Consider the following 15,892-nt stretch of genomic DNA (forward strand, 5'->3'; position numbering starts at 1 on the left):
TAAATATCTTGATACTCATCTGCTCTAGACGTCATGTTCATTTTCTTCACCAACACCAATCACTTTCATTCATAGTCATCTCATTCATCAATTACATTTTTTTTTTTAATTTTCGTTTGTATTTTATTTTTGTTAAAAATGGAAGTCTTACATGAGAAGGTATTAAACTTCGATCAAACCGTTAATATTAAAATATTTTTTTTGATAAATATCAACTTAATTGACGATAATGCATTTACATTTTAAAATTAGATTAATTAACACTAAATTTTTTCAATTAATAATTAATATTAATTTAACCAACAATACTTAAAGTTGACTTGAAGTACCATATATAACTTTAGAGTCGCATCAATATTCTATTTAGGGTTGAATTTTATTTACACTAAATATTTATTTTCTTGTAATTACAATTGTATAACCTTTGGAAAAAAATCACAATACTAATAAATTGTCATATATCACTACAAGAAAAACTTGATTTAGCTTCCAAATTTTTGCGTGGGCCATTTGCGGACGCTACTCTCGTCGGCCAAAATGAGTAAAAGCCCACGCAAGATGTACATTGGACGCAAAATGGACGCATATATTGATTTAATTTTTTTTTTAAAAAAAAAAATTTTGCGTCGGCCGCGGCCCACGCATAGGCGTCGGTTTTGCGTCGGCCGCGGCCCACGCATATGCGTCCGTTTTGCGTTGCCCACAGAACCCACGCATATGCGTCCGCTATAGCCCACGCATATGCGTCCGCTATAGCCCACGCATGTTTAGAATTTTAAAATTTAAATATTTTTAATGTATAATAAATATTTTAATTTTGAATTCTTTATTATATTTATTTTAGAATTATTTCTTTAATGTTATAATAAATTATTTAATTTATCAATTTTGAATATAAATTAATTAAATTAGATTTATTAAATTAAATAAGCGTTTGATTTAAAATTAATTGACTAAAATAAAATATATATTTAAATTATTTAAATGTTATATAAAATATTTGTTTATTTTAAATATTATTTATTTTAAATTTATTTTATTTATATATTGTCATAACTATTTTATTTTTGAAATTATGATATAAATTAGTTAAATTAAATTTATTAAATTGATGATAATAATATTAAATTTATTAAATATTAATATTAATACTAATAATATTAATAATATGTATAATATGTATAATATGTATAATAATATTAATAATATTTATAATAATATTAATAATAATGTTAATTATAATATTAATTATAATGTTAATTATAATATTAATTATAATGTTAATTATAATATTAATTATAATGTTAATAATATTATTAATAATAATGTTAATAATAATATTAATAATAATTTAATAATATGAGTATAATTTATTTTATTATTATTAATAATAATTATATTAATATGTATAAATTATATTAATAATAAGTATAATAAAAATGATAATATAACCAAAGAATTTGTTTGGTTTAGTGGTTAATGCCTTCCTGGGTTAATATAAATAGTAATTAGTAATAATAAGAAAATTAAAAATAAATTGTGCGTCCGCTTTTTGCGTGCTTAGCGAACGCAAAACGGACGCATAAGCGTCCGTTTTTCAAGTTTTGCGTCCGTTTCTGGCCCACGCAAATCCATCATTTTCTTGTAGTGTATAAATTAACGTCGTGTAATAATATTTTTTATTTGTAAATTACAATAATTATTAATAACTCAGTAAAGCAAATGTGTTCTTTTATTATACACACGTGTTTTTATAATGATCAACAGTTTTTTTTTTTCCTTAAAAGAGAACATCTATCCTCAAGATATATATTATCTACAACATAAAACATAACACTTAAAAATAATTTCCATTTAAAAAAAAGTCAGTAGTAGTCATTTAAGATATAATGACTTATTTATAATTTTTTTTTAATATTGGATTAGATTTAAGAGTGAAAGCATGAAGATTTGAGAAAATATAAGTGTAAAATTTTTTAAAATAAAAATGTGAAGAAATTGTGTATGTTTTAATACTGGATGTATGAAACTTTTTATTAAAATATATGATTGATGTGATAGTTATGATTAAAAATATTATTAATTAAAATACGTGTTAATAATATTTTTAATAAAGGTTATTGCATTTAAAAAAAATCTACATGCAACCTTAATATAATAAAAATATTATTAATTAAAATACGTGTTATTCTTCCTTCTTAATTTGTTTTTATTTATAAATAATCATATACTAATAAAAAAATTAAAAATATTTCATTATATTCGTACAAAACACAGAAAAATAAAATTACAATGATAAGGCAATTTATTCAATCAAGTGTGGGGAGACAACGAATTAAAGTGAAGTGGTCTTAGCAGCCATAGCCGGCTTGAATTTGTGTCAGATTGAGACATCAACAAGTGACTCCAACAAACAAACAAATGGATATGTCAATAAACCAAATTTAATTACTATTGTATAATTTTCACCATCATCAAAGTTTATATATATACTATGATGTGAACACTTGATGATTTACTCTTTTAGATTTTATGTAAAATGTAGCAACAAAACTTTTTTTTCGTGTGATGACACTCATGATACCCGAGTTTTTAAGTTAATTTATTGCTTAGTTAGACCCTGAGTTTGTCCAAGAAAGGAGGAAAAGAATTAAATAGAAGCACTCAAGTGTTAAGCATTAACTTTTTTTTTTGTTAAATTTGATTTTATGTGATTTTTAGTGTCATCCACCTCATACCTCATAATGATAATGATATTTCTATGGGATCATAATAGTTTTATGCTTTACGAATGTTTCAATCTTTATATAAAAATCTACTATCCGACCAGACATAGATAAAACTATCTTCACAGACAAACACATACCAAAACATATTGGAATATGTATTACCTATAAAAAAATTCTGCAACATTAAGGATTAGAATAAAACCAGAATTTTGCTTTGCCTAACTCCAAAAAATTCTGCATCATTATGCATTACAATTCTGCAGAAAATTAAAACCGAGCATTTTGGTAATTTGGCATCGTCGCTTCCAGAATTTTGCTTTGCCTAAATCGAACTTCACATATTGCTATGCCACATTCCACTTCAGCAGAACAGCTCCCTCCATTTTGCTTCCCTATTTGTACTTAAAACAGCTTTAATTGATAGTAACATATGATAAACAAAACAAAGAGAACCAAATATCCTGGAACATGAGATCTTAGTCATTAAATAATTTTACTAATACAAATATTTTAATACAAAATGAAGCTTTATAAAATTCACGATGGACGGGGTCAATGGTGATCATGAAGGCCTATGGCCTAGAGCAGTGATCTTCATTGCACTTTGAAGGGGTGTTGTTCTAAGATCTGTCCAAGTGAGAGAGCCTACATTATAATTTGTTTAAGAGGGAACCTCTCTTTGTGCAACCTCCATAAAAAAATAAATTCAAGATGAAATTATCACATTTTAAAAGTATAATAAAAATGGATGACATACATTTTTTTTCTTATACTATAATACTATATTCGTTTTTGTTTCTAGTACAAATTTTAAATTTATTGTGTGTTTGTAGTAAAAAAATTATTATAATAAGTCGTGTTTTTTTAGTAATAAATTTATAACGTGAATTATATTATAATATTATAACATTCACGTCAACCATGAATCAACATGAAATTATTTTAACATTTTAAGTCATACGGAAAATCTGTTTGACATTTAAAAGAAAAACTGGCAATGATCCATCTAATAATTTCCTTACTACAAGTATCTATAAAGTTTGGATTAAGAATGAAAATCAATTTTGTATAAAAATAGAAAAACATATTTAACTCAATAAAATTTTAAGAAAGTGTAATTAATATAATATTGAGAAACTAACAAAACATCTCATTAGAAAAATTAATGTAACACTACAAGAAAATCATCAAATAGAAACTAATTTTAGAGACTAAAATAATTAGTCACTATATTGACTAAATTAAAGATAATTTATAAACTAAAAAAAATATTGGTATCTAAAATCATTTCTATTGTTAATAAAAATTTATAAAATAGTTTCTAAATAGGTGCCTAACTATTATTAACTACCTACTTATGTTTTAAACGAGTCTCTAAAAAGAGAATATAAAATATTAGTATCTAAAACATTGGTAGCTAATTTAGATAATAATTTAGAAATCATTTTATAATATTTTATTAATAATAGAAACCATATTAAATATCAATAATTTTTAATTTCTAAATTAGTATCTAATTTAGTTAATACAAAACTAATTATTTTTTGTCTCTAACTTTGATTACTATTTAATGATTTTATTGTAGTATAGATTGAATTACTTTTCCATTAACATATGTTTTTTATTTGGTACAAATGAGATGTGTTTCTGTCAAACAATAAAAAAAACTCAAGAACTTTTTCTTAAATCTGTGTGTCAACAACAAAGATCCTTTTAGCAACATTTCAAAAATATCGCTACATAGATAAAGTATTGTATAAACTCTATGTTATAATACTAGGGACTTTTAGCATTTTAAAAATGTATATTACCAATTAAGACATTTTGCAAAAGTTAAAACTAGAAGAAAAACTTGAACTCAGACTTGTGAACATATGTTCTAAAATTAGCATTTTGTACTCGTAATTATGATTCTTGTGTTGATGCTGTTTGAAACCAGTTTAGAATCTTACTGTTGCAGAGTCGGCAAATTCCATGTAACTCAATTTGCTATCAACCAAGAACAGTGCATATTCTCCTTCCGTAGAACTGGTCATCAGCCAACTAATGATGGTGACCCTGTTACGAGTCACCATCACTCATTTGATGAGTGCATAATTATCTTTCATACATATAAATCGCTAAGGTTGAAGTATATATAAAGAAGATAATGGTTTTATCCCCTATAGTATTTTACTATACTTCTCTTTCTTTTCAATTGCCTATTCAAAAGTTTTCTGCATAACCATGGTATTTCATTTTTTTTTCTTTGTTTATATACCTAAGTTTCTTGCATGCCACTTATTCAGATCATCATTTGCATGCAGGAAAATCATGTTGTTGATGGGAATGTGAAGTGGATGCAGGAGGAGAGAGCAGAGGTAGTTCATGGAAAGGTTGATTGGAAAGGAAGAAAAGCTTTGAAGCACAAACATGGAGGGATTAAAGTTTCATTGCTCATACTAGGTAAGCTAAAACGGATGCAGTAAGTTCATGAACATTTTCCTAAAGAGTAACATGAAAATGTAACAATACAAATTAAGGTGAGTGGATTAATTATATATTTATCCCAAAGTAAGAGAAAGAAACATGAATACCATTTTCACTTTTTCTCTTTTCCTTTTGGAATCAAAGTCTAGTTTGAGAATTGGTGAAGTGATAGCATTACCACTAATAAAAAAACAAACAGAAAAGGAGAAATCCTTAATTTAGTGACCACTAACCATGTAACTTTGATTGTTTAATGTTTAAATCGGTTAATTAATTGTACGTAGTGTTATTTGGGTTTGGATGCAGCCGCAATTGCTATCGAGAACATGGCAACTCTGTCACTAGCAGTGAACTTGGTATCATACTTCAATCGAAACATGCATTATGACCTAGCAGATGCAGCTAACATGGTCACCAATTACATGGGTGTTAGTTACATGCTCTCCATTGTGGTTGCTGTTCTTGCTGATACTTGGATTGGCAGATACAAATGCGTTGTTATTTCTGGATTTTTTGAGTCACTGGTAAGATCCAAAATTACCTTTCCTTTGCATAATAATACAAGTTATTAGTCATTCATTATAAGCATCATATGTGAGTGTGAAATTACAAGTTTTGATAAGGAATAATCGTCTTTTGACTCTGAGTGTATAGTGGGAAGAGAAAGAGAAAAAATGATAAACATAAAAGATAAAATGATTGGAAAGGAGAATAAAGATAAAAATAGTGTACTATAAATATGAAAACCTCAGTGTGAAAAGATATGTAGCCAGTGATCAGTGAGTAGCATCACTAAGGAAATGCGTATCGAATCGAATTGGATTTTGAAGTGGATTTTAGTGTAGAATAGAACTTATTCTTCTTGTTTACTGTGGATTCTATACACATTAATTGTTCTCGCATGTACACATACTTCTTTTTGCAAACTTTTCTTTATTTTTATCTTTCTAAACAAAAAAATATAAATCTTATTTTATCAATCAATTTTATAAAATTGAATTAAAATTAAAATTTGTTTTTTAATAAAATATATCATTTTTTATTGAACTGTTGTTGGATCATCGGAGTTGATAAATTTCGTCATAACTGCATACATCAGTTCAAATAATTTTTTCTTATATTTTTTTATGATCCTCACTCTAATTTCAAAAACCTTAAATGTCTTTCTAGAATCCTTTACACATTCTGAAAATTATTATCCAAAAATGTATTAAAAAGCTTTTAGATTACAAATATGAAGCCGTATGAGTGTTTCTAAACATATAACAGGAAATAGTATCTAACACATTGCAACTTATGTATTCCTAATAGAATCAAATAATGTCTTATAAAATTAATTCTAGAATAGTGGTGAAGGAAATTCTAGAATATATAACCTAAAGTAGTATCACAAACATTTTGACTTATACACTTCAAAATAAGATCAAATATCTTTTAAAATAATCATGCCTGAATAGAGATAATACATTTTAAAAGTCTATTTCAGAATTATGCAAGATAAGTATTATTTTTACATAATTCCGAATAAAAACAAATCTGAAATATATAATCTAAAATGATACTTTTAGTACTTTATATTTATTAAAAAATGAGAAAGATTAAATGGGAATTTTAAAAGGTAGAGAGGTACATGAAGAAAAACCTGTGGTGGATAAAAAAATCTGGGGTGCATAAAGAAAAACCCACCCTTTAATGCTTGTCTTAGCGTATCCCAGATTAAGCAGAAGAACAGAAGTCATAGCCAACAGCTAACATTTTCATCGAAACAGAGCTCGAATCCTTTTAATTTTGAAACACATTTCATCAAAATCAATGTATTTCAATTAATTTTTTGTAATTTAAAAAGATAAAGAAATATCAAATAAGAAGTATTTGTAAGAAAAAATTATGCTGAAGTAAAAATAATTGAATAGAAAGTGAGCCAAAATGTATATATAAATGTATAGTTTCGAAATCGATTTTGAGGATCACCGAAAAAGCTCTTCTGTTATGGCTTATTAAAATCTTAAACAGATGCAATAATGTTGTGAATTGTGTTGCAGGGACTGTCACTGCTTACAATTCAGGCACACATGAAAAGCCTGAAGCCCCTTATTTGCAACGTGTATGTGAAAAATGCAGATTGTGAAAAGCTGAGTGGCAAGAAAGAAGCATTCCTGTTCATAGGGCTCTACTTGTTGGCCTTTGGCAGTTCAGGTTTGAAGGCTTCCCTGCCATCACATGGTGCTGATCAATTCGATGAGAGAGACCCCAGAGAAGCAAAACAAATGTCAAGCTTCTTCAACAGTCTCTTGTTAGCAGTTTGCATCGGTGGAGCAGTGAGCTTAACGTTTAATGTGTATGTTCAAGACCACAATGGCTGGGACTGGGGCTTTGGAATCTCCACTGTTGCTATTGTTCTGGCCACCATAATCTTTGCCTTTGGATTACCACTATACCGAATTCATGTTGCACATGCCAAAAACGGCATCATTGAGATCATACAGGTATAAACACACCCTTTTCAATTACTAATTACCTTCTTGTTTTAAGTTGTTCTGCATGTATCAGTACAAAAATTCTTGTATCTTTGTCTAGATTTCATTAATGTACATTATTTCTAATTACTAATTAGTGCTTATACAAATATTATGTCACTACTTCAATTCTGAACACAATGGCAACACACATGAATTTTATATAATGAGCCTTCAGTTATAGATTATTTCTTGTATCAAATTAATGTTTCAACATTGCATTGATCAAACTGTTTGTTTTAAATTGTTCGCTTTATTTTCCAGGTCTACATAGCAGCCACTCGCAACAGAAACCTTCCCCTTCCTGAAGATCCTATGGAATTATACGAGATTGAACAGGACAAAGAAGCTGCAGTGGACGTAGAGTATCAACCTCATAGAGATATTTACAGGTTTAATCCCAGTTGTGACTGAAGTTAGTGATATGTATATATTTTACTTCATGATAGCTTAAGCACTAAACTTGATACATGGTTAGAGTAAAAGGCCTTAGATTTCATCTTTTATAAACAAAAAAAGCTTCTTCTGCCAACTATATTACTCCAATTCCAGTGCATTTAGTTCTAACATTGAGGTTCCTTCTGCATAGGTTCTTGGACAAAGCAGCTATTCAAAGAAAATCTGATGAGCAACATGAGAAGCAAGAGGCCTCAAACCCATGGAAACTATGCAGAGTGACACAAGTAGAAAATGCCAAAATCATTCTAAGCATGCTCCCTGTATTCTGCTGCTCAATTATAATGACCCTATGCTTAGCACAACTCCAAACCTTCTCTGTCCAACAAGGCTCCACCATGGACACAAGGATCACCAAGCATTTTAACATCCCACCTGCATCCCTACCAATCATCCCAGTTGCCTTCTTAATCATTATAATCCCTTTCTATGATCGCATCTGTGTTCCTTTTCTACGTAAATGCACTGGTATTCCCACCGGCATTACACACTTGCAGCGCATAGGAATTGGCCTAATACTTTCCTCCATCTCCATGGCAATTGCAGCAATCATAGAGGTGAAAAGAAAAGGAGTTGCAAGAGACAACAACATGCTTGATGCAGTGCCAGTAAAGCAGCCATTGCCACTGAGTATATTCTGGCTTTCGTTTCAGTATTTTATATTTGGCATAGCAGACATGTTTACCTACGTGGGGCTACTTGAGTTTTTCTATTCAGAAGCACCAAAAGGGCTTAAATCCACATCAACCTGCTTCCTCTGGTGCTCTATGGCCACTGGCTATTTCCTAAGTTCCATATTGGTAAAAATCGTGAACATTGCCACCAAGAATACTACTACAAGTGGAGGCTGGTTAGCAGGGAACAATATTAACAGAAACCATCTTAACCTGTTCTATTTGTTCCTTTCCATATTGAGCTTGACCAACTTCTCTGTCTATTTGTTGGTTTCAAAGAGGTACAAGTACAGGCCTCAACACCCTGTAGTTACCGGTGGCAATTCAGAGGACTGAATACTAAGATGAGATATCATAAATCATCTATAAGGAGTGAAAAATTAGTGCATTGTATTTCTCATCGTTTGTCAAATGAATGCTAGAAAATATAGGATTTCACATTTCTTTTCCTTGTAACGGCTTTAGTTAGAGCTATAGTTTCCAAGAAATCTATATCAAACTTTTACTTTACCTCATGCCTTTGGACATTTTTTAGTTCTATTTTCACCTCTTTAATATTTGTTTTAATCTTCCTTCATTTTCACAATGGTTGTTAAAACGAGTTTTGCCTATCAGACTAGCCTTTTTAACCAGTTCTTGGGGAATGACTATTCTGGTTTAACCTTTGAAATAATGTTAAGGCTTATTGGGATGAGTTAGTTTGCGCAATTGCTTCTTATCCCGATCACAGGCAAAATGCCCTTTGTAGTTTTTTTAAGAGGTGGGGTGTAGCTCAAAATGTATTTCAAATTTGATATACAATTAAGATAGTTAGTGAAGTTAGACAGAATAATCATGACAGCGTTAACCTTTGACACAAACTACAGTAGATTCTCTTCTCAGTGCACTTTTTTTTTCATTCATGTCAACCTTTATCTTCCCCCCCTATAAATATGAGAATCTCCATTGAAATAAACTAACAATTGGCTTATTTCCTAATGATAAAAACTGCAAATTACTGTTGCCTTTTTTGTTTAGGGTATACTAATACCACTATGGTTAACTATAGTGTTCTAAGAAAAGTGTTTTACCCCAACATATAGTTTGCAATACACTAATATTAAAAGAAATTAATTTATATATATATATTAAGTTGTGAAGTGAGTGTTTTTTGTTTTATAATATCAAAATATCAGCACTTGTGAAGAAAGCACTATGTAGCAGTCCAGAAGAAGACATTCCAATCCTATGGAGATTTAGTTGGTGTTTGTAAGAATAATAACGTATGTCTTTTTCACATCAAAAGTATGAAAAGTGACAAGAAAGAAACATTTCGTTAGGCTCTACTTGTAGGCCCTTGTTAGTGCAGGTTTCAAGACGTTATCCAACTATTTCAATCATCTTTTATTAGTGCTTTGGATAGGTGGTGTAGGATGAGACTAGATGTGTGGGTTTTATGGACAATCATTTATTTTGAAACTTTAATTTCTTTCATATTCTCGTATCACTACCAATAATATTATTACTTTATTTTAAAATTTTGTTTACATTTATTTTTATTAGTTAAATATAATATTTTATTATGAAAAGTACTTTCAAATATAAGTGAGAAAAAAAGTGTCAATCAAATTTTATTGAGATTTTAAAGTTTAAGGAAGCTAAACTGAACATTGTATGCACATATGAAAGTTGCCTGATATGAGTGTCAAAGATCCATAAATTAAAATATTATAATTTTAGATTCAAAATACATGAAATTTGTTTTATTTGATTTGATATAATTTATTTGTCTAGATAGTCTTTTACTATAAACGATTTTATAAATAGTTTTTCGTTGAATTGTTTAGTATTAGATAATTATCCTTAGATCGTCTAGTATTAATATAAACAATTTTTCGCTAAACCATGTTTATTAGTTTAGTCAATTTGAGTTAACAGACTAGACAATATAATAATAAATTTGTCTAAACTATTTGTTTATATTAAATTGTTTAGTTTGTTGACAAACCTTCTAAACCCTCTTATTTCACACTAAATAGTCTCATATGCATTTTTAATATAGGGCCATCTAATATATGTATTTAACCGTGGACCGTCTAGTTTGTTAATAGGCTGATTAAACCATCTTATTTGTTATTTGTAAGTTAAATTTTCTTTTGCTTATATTTTTCGCTTTATATATACCTTCTTTGTTTTGATTTTGATAACTTGAAATGATACACATATATTCTTTGTGTTTGTTCTCTTTTTTTTTTTCTTCTCTCTTTATTCTTTATCTGCTGTCATGAAGAATTTCATGTACTATATTATTTTTTACTTTATGCAATAACAAAAATCATAATCTGAAACATAAAAACTGTGGCCTAAAATTTAAACAATGGTTTGGCCACAGTTTTCTAGTCGTAAAGTATGCAATTGTGAACATAACTCCAAGATAATTGTTTTTTTCTGGCCACATACTTTAAATTAGTAGAATAAGACGACCTTTTTTCACTGATTGTCTTTTAATGGTATATATATTCTTTGTCGTAACATAAAAAAATAGATATATTCTTTGTTTTGTTCTCTTTTTTTTCTATCTCTTTCTTTTTACTCTCTAGGTTGTTCTCTTTTTATTCTTCACGTGTTCGCTTATTGTCATGGAGAATTCCATATGAATTCTTCCAATTGTCTCTTGAGAAGATGTACTGCGTATCATGTTTTTATAATTAAGAATGAATAGCATCATTGAGATTTAATACGTATAAGGGTTTAGGTATACATCGATAGACCCAACCCAAATGTTACATTCTGCATACAAGAGCAAGAAGCTCTGTAATACATCTTCATATAACAACGAAAACTTTGACCCAGTTCTTGTGCCTGATATGTCGCTATTATATTCTTATAACTATGTTAATGAACATGATTTGCTCTGTCAGGTTTGTTAATTTAGATTAAATACTGACAACATGTTTGAGATTAAATTATATATTAAGACATTACGCTATTTGTTGTAAACTTAGGAGCTAATGGCCAATTCTTACCCATATATAGGAACTGCAGTTATGTAAATAATTTAGAAAAAACATACCAATTGTATTTTTTCATCGATTGTGGAACCTGCGTGTAGAGTTCCCATTTTGTTATATGATTCTTCGTATTCTCACTTCACCAAGTTTCTTCCCCTTATCGCTCTCCCTCACAATCTTCTCCTACCTTATCATAGCTCGGTTTGCAAATCCAAATCAACCAACCCTAAATCTCAATCCCAATCAATTTCCTCCACTTTCATTCAATTGAACTTCGATTATGGCAAGCCAGGCCGTGTATTCGGTGTGGGCGATTCCACCGGAGGACGTGGCCGCCAGATTCGCCAACCTCATGACCGCCCTCCGATCCGACTTCGGCGGGCCCCACTTCCAACCCCACATCACACTCGTCGGAGCCATCAAACTCACCGCCGACGACGCCCTCGCCAAGCTCCGATCAGCCTCCCAAGCCCTCAAGCCCTTCCACGTCACCGTGGACCGCGTCGCCGCCGGCACCTTCTTCTACCAGTGCGTCTATCTCCTCCTCCGCCCCGACCCTCACCTCCTCGAAGCCAGCGCCCACTCCTGCACGCACTTCGGATACGCCAGCTCCACCCGTAACTCTTCCTTTCACTCTCCTATTAGAGAAAGAAACTTCGTAATTTGAAATATTGATGATTCGATTCCTGTTTCTGCAGCTTACATGCCGCACTTGAGTCTTCTCTACGGAGATTTGAGCGATGAGGAGAAGCGAAAGGCTCAAGAGAGGGCTAGTGCCATCGACCACACTCTCGCTGGGTTGACCTTTCAGGTATCTCGTATTGCCCTGTACAAAACCGACACTGAAGACAAAACGCTCAAATCTTGGGAGAAAATTGCTGAATGCACTCTCACTCCAAATTAGCTTCTCAACTTCAATGCCAGTACTACTTCTTGTTTCTTCATTTCCGTTTTATTCTCTCGTTCTTATGCTTTTTGCTTTGCAATTTCCATATTCCATACATAATAACGAAGGCACTGATACTTCAAATATTTCTCCTATGCAGCAATGTAAAAATTTAAAATAACAACTAAAAATGTGTTTGCTGTCTATTTTTTTGTGGCCCATGATTGTGAAGCCTTTAATCTGCAGAAGTTTTGCCGTGGCAACATCATTCATCCTTCTTCAAAAGATTGTTTTTTCACATGATTCCTCTAGGCAACTATTACATTTTGTTGTAACATGAGAAAATGTTTGGAAGTTGGAATGGAACACAATCTTTTATGTTCTATTTTCAACATAGTCTTCTTATTGGGCACATTCATGTAAGTCTCTTCAAATATATGCATCTCATTTGGCATTTGGTTGTTCTCATTCTCAAACTATTGAGACCCAAGTTAAAGTACGCTACCCAAGAGCCTTAATATAAGTAATACTAGGTCTCTCTTTAGGTACTGCTGGATACACCAATGTGTATTCCGGAGAGTATCACTCTCCTCAAAATACTCCAAGGGCAGGACTAATATAAGAGAAAAAAATGTTTCCACGAGATCTTTTTGTCTGAAGAAAAAACTATTAAACCTGTATTGTATTAAAATTCTCTTTTAAAGGTTTCAGTATGAATTAGATGAAGAGGAAGTCGCCGAGGAACAACAGTGAGAGAGCAGTTGCAGTGATGTTTGATGAGGGTAAAGCTCCGTATGTGGTTCAATGGTTTATGATTCATGGCTTTATTTTAGAACACTAATTTATCAGTTAATTCCTAACACGGTCTTATCAGTCCATTATACCCAGCTTGTCATGAATAAGTTATGTGCAGTAGTTCTTATGGACGAGTCAAAGCACAAAACAGAGTAAAGCTATTTTCAAAATATCCCATTGGACATATTCTCCCATTCATGCTTCTGTTTTGTTTATGCATGTTTCAGGTTCTGAATAGAATCGATCTTCTTGAAAGTATAAACTAATTTGACTTATTAAACAATTCTATAACTTTTTTCCTTTTTTATTTTATGATAAAAAATAATCCTATTTTGTAACACTCCGAAGATACATATACCTATTACAATATACATATTCCTATACAAGTTTAGAATTTTTCAAAATATTTTTATTACAAGATTATGACTTATAGAAGTATAAATATTAACAATATAAGGTTCAAAATTACATCATAAGCCCTCCCGAGTCTCTTGACACCTGTATGATCATATGCTTGTATCCACAGTATAGTCATCGCAGTAGTTCACAACAAAACAAGAAAAGCAAGGATAAACTAATAAAAAGAAATTCCATAACATATTTAATTCATGCAAAAAGAACTAATCAAACTAATCATTTCTAAACATTTCTTTAAATGTTGTCATAAAATTTCAATACCAATTCCATCATTCATATAGACCACTCATGAATATATTTTCAATTACAATCATTGGATTTCATTTCAATCCCAATGACTACACATGAATCCATCATCTTCCGGAAGACTCATTAAGTATGCCCCTACCAGAGACTAACATCTGACCTAGAGATTATCAGCGAATCCAAAAGAAAGGACCAGGATAAGTTCAAACATTCAATATCGAGTGATCTTTAGACTAACATCTGGCCTCACTAAGATTGATGACTAAATCATAGAAAAAAATAGAGAATAAAGGATCTTTAGAGTAAAAAATGAACTTATCTGGTTTGAAAATCTGATTTGGGTAGAAATGTATCCCGACTCTTCAGCTACAACATGAAGTGATCAGATTTTGGAATAAATGATATATAAGAGAGAAAATGAAGAGAGAAGGGAGAAAAGAGAAAGGGAGAGAGAAAAATAGGGTTGTGGTTTTTTTTTTCTTATATCATTCTTACATCTTTTGCCCAATTAATTTAAATATCAACAAAGTGTTCAAAACTCAATTCGTGAGTTGTGTGGTATGGCACTGTACTTGAATTTAGGGTTTGCAATACGGGGCGGGCCATACTAGATGATCCACAGTCCGCTATCAAAAAGTGTGCTTAGGTTCGACCCGCATAACTCGTAATCCGCACGACCTAATAGTTGGGTGGGGCGGAATAATTATTTTATTTTTTTGTAAAAAAAAATCATATCTCATTCATTCATTATTGCAATATGACATATTTTATTTTATTTTTAAAAAATTGAATTTAATGTACTAAAAAAATGAATGTTTTATTTTGATCATCTAAAAAAGTTAGTATTAAGAGGGATATTAAATTTAGTGTTAAGTAAAGTCTTATATTTAAAATTTGTTAATAAAAAAAATATAAAGAAGAGATTTTAATATGATAGTTAAAAAAATTAGTCATCTTCATTAAAATATTTTGTAGAAAACTTTGATAAGATACTCTTATACATTTACCTACATATATAGAAAAAATAGATGCAAAGTAAAAATTTAGTTATTTTTAATCAAGCATTTTAACAACATTTGTACTTGAATTTATATTTTTATCTTAATTGAATGAATTGAAACATGATAAAGTTATAATTTTTTCAGTAATAGAAATAAGTTTTTTTTTTATAATTAATGAAATTTTAATTTTTGAAAAAAATATTTTTCTTATGCGGGCTGGCCTGCAGGCTCGCTTTATGTGGGACGAGCCAATGAAATAAGTCTGCACTCTTTGCACAGAGTGGATTAACCTGATTCACATTTTGCAAGTCAAATGCGGGACAAGTCTATGCGAAGTGGATAAGTGAAATAAGTTCGCACTCCTTGCACGAGACGAACCAATCCAACCCATATTTTGCAGGTCAAACGCAGGACGAACTTATACCGAACGAATAAGTTTTTCATAACGTATTTATGTTATTTTTATCGAGCACACCTTTTTATGTAGAGATTTATATAAATACTTTTTAAATCGCATTCTTTTAGTATAAAAATTACTTTTGATTTACTTTTCTTCTTAAAGATATTTTCAACATAAAAGAATAGATAAATCAAGTGCTTCCATATTCTTAAATAAAGAATTAAAACATATAATAAGTCTTGATACTTATTACACAGAATATGTTGCTAAACAAGAACATGCAAAAGTTGTTCCCTAGAGAAACAAGACGCAA

The 15,892-nt window shown here is 30.3% G+C and overlaps 2 protein-coding genes and 1 non-coding gene across 4 annotated transcripts; all 3 read left to right on the forward strand.

The window, feature by feature from the left end:
- Window positions 1–3,262: 3,262 nt before the first annotated feature.
- LOC137813112 (U1 spliceosomal RNA) lies at window positions 3,263–3,423 on the forward strand. The gene has a single exon (XR_011081350.1). It is a non-coding gene; the product is annotated as a U1 spliceosomal RNA (small nuclear RNA).
- Window positions 3,424–4,883: 1,460 nt separating this feature from the next.
- Window positions 4,884–9,354, forward strand: LOC137809779 (protein NRT1/ PTR FAMILY 4.5-like). Its single transcript, XM_068610859.1, has 6 exons — window positions 4,884–4,958; window positions 5,036–5,174; window positions 5,505–5,722; window positions 7,241–7,684; window positions 7,979–8,106; window positions 8,304–9,354. Exons 1-6 carry the CDS (start codon window positions 4,956–4,958, stop codon window positions 9,178–9,180), a joined length of 1,809 nt encoding a protein of 602 aa, XP_068466960.1. The 5' UTR covers window positions 4,884–4,955; the 3' UTR covers window positions 9,181–9,354.
- A 2,466-nt stretch (window positions 9,355–11,820) lies between these two features.
- On the forward strand, window positions 11,821–13,174 carry LOC137812182 (cyclic phosphodiesterase-like). 2 transcript variants are annotated; one of them, XM_068614097.1, is made up of 3 exons: window positions 11,821–12,451; window positions 12,533–12,757; window positions 12,881–13,174. In XM_068614097.1, exons 1-2 carry the CDS (start codon window positions 12,115–12,117, stop codon window positions 12,736–12,738), a joined length of 543 nt encoding a protein of 180 aa, XP_068470198.1. In that variant the 5' UTR covers window positions 11,821–12,114; the 3' UTR covers window positions 12,739–12,757; window positions 12,881–13,174. The 2 variants fall into 2 exon arrangements, with proteins under 2 accessions (XP_068470198.1, XP_068470197.1); XM_068614096.1 differs by having other exon boundaries at window positions 12,533–13,174.
- The last annotated feature ends 2,718 nt before the right edge of the window (window positions 13,175–15,892 follow it).

This window comes from Phaseolus vulgaris, chromosome 2 (genome assembly GCF_000499845.2).
Source record: "Phaseolus vulgaris cultivar G19833 chromosome 2, P. vulgaris v2.0, whole genome shotgun sequence".
NCBI lineage: Eukaryota > Viridiplantae > Streptophyta > Magnoliopsida > Fabales > Fabaceae > Phaseolus > Phaseolus vulgaris.